The sequence below is a fragment of the Condylostylus longicornis genome, unplaced genomic scaffold (assembly GCF_029603195.1).
Source record: "Condylostylus longicornis isolate FDR11 unplaced genomic scaffold, ASM2960319v2 ptg000033l, whole genome shotgun sequence".
Lineage (NCBI taxonomy): Eukaryota > Metazoa > Arthropoda > Insecta > Diptera > Dolichopodidae > Condylostylus > Condylostylus longicornis.
The window spans coordinates 1,322,994-1,328,162 of NW_026578002.1; the positions used below are offsets into that span (position 1 = coordinate 1,322,994).

At 24.1% G+C, this 5,169-nt stretch overlaps 1 protein-coding gene across 1 annotated transcript; it reads left to right on the forward strand.

Moving 5' to 3' along the window:
• The first annotated feature begins 3,578 nt into the window (after positions 1–3,578).
• Positions 3,579–4,889, forward strand: LOC129608675 (fork head domain-containing protein crocodile). Its single transcript, XM_055520335.1, has one exon. It carries the CDS (start codon positions 3,579–3,581, stop codon positions 4,887–4,889), a length of 1,311 nt encoding a protein of 436 aa, XP_055376310.1.
• The last annotated feature ends 280 nt before the right edge of the window (positions 4,890–5,169 follow it).

The following is a 5,169-nucleotide window of genomic DNA, read 5'->3' on the forward strand; positions in this document are numbered from 1 at the left end:
GCACATATACATATTATAATGATGGAAAACTAAAAATTTTCTTAACCTAAAAAAAATATTACGTTATTTCAACAAAATCTCTTCAATATCGTATTTAAAAAACGAATAAAATAACATAATAAAGATATCAATAACAAAAATATTGCAATTTTCAATTTTTAATGCATTCTCTTATACATATATTTAACATAGTATTTTGTATATTTATAAAAATTATTGCATACATACTTACGTAAATTTATCTACATGTACATTGTATATAGCCATACGATGCAAACGTACATATATTGTACATAAAGCAAATCTCAAACTTTTCATAAACAGAAAAAAAAAATCGAAAAGAAAATATTTTGATTTTACCCAATTCAAAACAAGAAGGCGGGCGGTTCTTTAATAAAAACTTTATTAAGGCTAATATTTCATGCGACATGTACAAAGGTATGTATGTACATACATTCAAATGCATATATGTATGTATATTATTGTATCTATATTAATGCAATCAATTCATGATATCAAATGTTATGTATAAGTACTTTTGTATATTAATGACATTTTTTAACCTAAAGGAATCCTACGCGTAGTCAAAACAATAAAAAAAAAATTGCTTCAGGGGTGTCATTTATATATTTATTTTATTATTCCTTTTTTTATTTTCTCAGTTTTTCAATATTTATTATTGTCTCCGTAGTCTAACTATCAAAAAGGAAAAGCAAAAAGAAAATATAAAAAGTAAATCAATACACATACATACATACATACGTATACTTATCTAACGATAGTTTCCAACATATTTCTGGTAGACCCTTTTGGCAAAAATGTGTAAAAAAATTATTATTATGGAAACAAACACAAGTATTTTAAGGTATACAATGTAAATCTGTAAATACACTCGCAAATCAAACAAATACTATCTTAAATATTGAAAGTACCGTTGATAAATTACTTTTTTTATTTTGTGTGCGTGTTTTAAAATTTATCAATGTAAGTTCCGTTATAATACAATATTATAACTGTTATATTATAGATGATATTCATATATTTTTTATTATAAAGTACTTAGATACTAACATATTACGCAAGTTTTGTATACTCGTAATAACATTTTTATAACAGTATAACAGTTAATATAACAGTTAATACAACGGTATAACAGTTTATCTATTTCTAGTCTTATTTTTGCCGTTCCATTTAAGGATATATAACACTCTTAATGTATAACATTGCTAAGAGCCTATATATAAAAGAGTATTTTCGAGGATTAGTTTATGAACATTCATTTCGGTTTTTAATAAAAAATAAGCCTTAAATATTTATGTATACGTATAATACTTATTTTTATATGTATGTTAGTATTTACTCCATACCTTAGAAAATTAAATCAATTTCTCTGAAGTAATTTAGAATATTTACGTATGTATGTATATATTGCAGAATGCTATAAGTATATATAACCCTTAAATAAAGGATTTTCTGTATAATTAATTTTTTACGTATTTGTATATTGAATTAACATAGTTAAAAAGTGAAAAATCAAAAATAAACTAAAATTAATTTGAAATATTTTTATTTATTGTTATACTTAATTATATTATAGATATTTTTTTTACGTTCACATGTGCATTTTTCTTTAAATATAACATCAGAAACTAGCATACACATCATTATACTCGTATATCTATATATAATTTACGAGTATTATATTCACATCAATAAGACAAAACACGGGAATTATAGTACATAAGGCACATCAGGAATTTATATATACTGAACGTACATATGTCTTTTAGTGCAACACCAAGTATTTATATGTACGTACATATATACTCTGTCAAGTCCATTATGGAATTAAATATTAATAAAGAATGGAACAAATACCTACCCATCTTAAATACCCAGTATATTTCGTTTTACATATTATATAAATATAAAATTTCCCTGTATATGTGTGCGTAAAATTTGTACATAAATATAGGGTATGTTTATTTTTGTATTGCTTCAATTGAGGAGAAGATGAAATATTTTTGTAATTCACCCAAAATAATGATGTAGCGCATATTATGTGTATACCACTTGTGCATTAGTATAATAATATTTTCTTATATAAATCTTGTATGTGATTGATAATTTTTAAAGCAAAAATACAAAAAAGAAAAAAAATAATAATAACAACAACAGAACAGAAATGAAAATAAAAATAAAATAACAAACCAGAAAAAATAACAAGAGTATCTTAAGAAAGGAAAAATTCAGTATCTTACGTGTTACAAATCTGAACGGATGTTATAATTTTTTTGGTGTGCTATCTTTCATATATATGATTCATGCCTACATATAAAAAAATTTTGAAAATATTTTTTCAAAAAATAATAATATTATTTTTAATAATATTTTAATTTTAAGTGTCGAAATTGTTATAGAAAAAAAAAAGAAAGATAATAAGAAAAAATTAAAAAAACAAAAGTGGATTCTCTTTTTTTATTTTTATGGTTTTTATTTTAAAGAAAGAAGTTTTACTACACGGTATATAGAATATAGATTTCGACTTGAACGTATAAACAATCCAACACATAGACAAATTATAAAATAAAATGATAATGTTGATTTATAACTAAAAAATCTGATATTTGCACTTTATAATATTTATTCGTATATACAAGTATAATTTAAAATGATTTAAATAAAATCATTATTTACACTTATATTTAAAAATATCAAAAAACAATTGAATTTTTTTGTAATATATAAGAGAAAAACAGTGTTTCGAACCAAAATATCAGCGTGGTGCGTACCCCAAGAATAAAAAAATTCTTTTACGATTAAGTATAACGAAAGTATTTCAATTTTGTTGGTACGAACAGCCATTTAAATTCGAAATATTTAAAATATAAACAAATTTTAAATAAGAAATCACACATAAAACACCATTCTCTTACTATAAAACACTTAGTGTAATAAAATATATAAAAAAAAAGCAAAACACAAAAAACAAATTATCGAATTTTACACACCAATTGAGTTATACAACCTCGTCCACGTAATCATATAAAAAAAAGTGCTAAAATAATAATTATTATTATTTTAAGGTGTATAAAATAAATATTATTTTGAATATTAGACAAAATAATATTTTTATTAGAAATAATTCGGAGACAATTTTAAATATACTAGTTAAAAAAGAAAAAATATAATTATAGTAAATTTTTAATATAAAAATATTTGTGAAAAATTGAATTCAAAATTGTGGGAATAATTGCTAAATTAAAATACACAAATTTCACTTAATTATATTTAAAAAAAAAACTAATATTAAAAAACTAAATTTATTTACTTAAATGGAAGAAAATAGTATATACTAAAATTGAGTTTGAGCACCACGTTATATAACAGTTCTAATTAACAGTTTGATTCTATTAAACAAAAAAAAAAAAAAAACTAAATAGTTCGTGTCAATCTATTTGTGATTTTAAATTTTTTTTGGAATTATAAACATAAAAAAATTAAAACTGTGCTAATATAAAATAAAAAAAAATTATATAATTTTACTTTTTTTTTTAAAATAAAAAGCATTTACAATAATGCATACTCTATTCACCGATCAAAATTCATTTTCAAGACATTACGCTCAAACAGCTGGTTATCCGACGGCAGCATCAACAATGGCACCAACAGCAGCACATTATGCATATGATCAATATTCACGTTATCCATATCCTGGTACAGCGGCGGCATATGCATTAACAGCACCACATCAAAATAAAGAAATTGTTAAACCACCATATTCTTATATTGCATTAATAGCAATGGCAATACAAAATTCATCTGATAAAAAAATTACATTAAATGGTATTTATCAATATATTATGGAACGTTTCCCATATTATCGTGATAATAAACAAGGATGGCAAAATTCTATACGACATAATTTAAGTTTAAATGAATGTTTTGTTAAAGTAGCACGTGATGATAAAAAACCAGGTAAAGGTAGCTATTGGACATTAGATCCAGATTCATATAATATGTTTGATAATGGTTCATTTTTACGTCGACGTCGACGTTTTAAAAAGAAAGATGCATTACGTGAAAAAGAGGAAGCAATTAAACGTCAAACATTAATGTTAGATGAAAAATTAGCTGATATCAAACCATTAAAATTAATGACAAATGGTATACATTTAGATCCAAAACAACATTTTAAAAGAGAACCTGGTACTGATCATTTAGTTCCACATCATGGTATTGGTACAGCATGTATATCAAAAGATAATCAATTAAGTTCAGCAACAATGTTAAATTCATGCCATGATAGTTTAGCACAAATGAATCATTTAGGTAGTACAGCAGTTGAACATGGTTTTACAGTTGACTCATTAATGACTGTATATAATCCAAGATTACATCATGGATCATATCCATATCATCATTTAAATGAAGAAAATTTAGTATCAACATCAGCGGCAACTGCAGCAGCAGCAGCTAGTGCTGCACATCAATTAACACGTCATCATTCACATCATATTAATCCACATCATCATCATCATCACCATCATCATCCACATACACATCCGACAGCAGCTGGTCATCATCATGGTGGTTGGTATACACCTGAAACACCACCAGAATCTGTACTTAATAATAATAACAATAATACAACAAGCCCATCGGTAACAACAAGTGTTGTTGGCGGTTTTCGTGATATGGTATTTGAACAAACAACAAATTGTCAAATGGATACAAGTAGCCCAAATGGTAGTTTAAATTCAGCTAGTCCACCAGCAGTTATTAGTAGTCATTTATCAGCAGGTAATTTAGGTAATTTAGCTGGTCATTATAGATCTCATCACCATGTTGGACATTATCAGGATTATGGAATTAAATATGGTGTTTAAAAATAATTAATTAGAATATTGGCAAAGATTTTTTTTTATTAACTATTTTAAAATTTTGTTTTTTTGAAACTAAAATAAAAAATGTAATTAAATGATAAAATAGAATATTAAATATTAGTAGATCATAGAATGAAGTTAAATAATTAAATGCAAGTTAGTAGTATTTAAAAGGCGATTATTTAAATTTTTTTTATGAAAAAGTATTATTTTTGTTTTAGAAGTTTGATATTTTAGTTTTGAAAATAATTAAAGTTTGTTTAAAACTTAATGTTTCAATAGA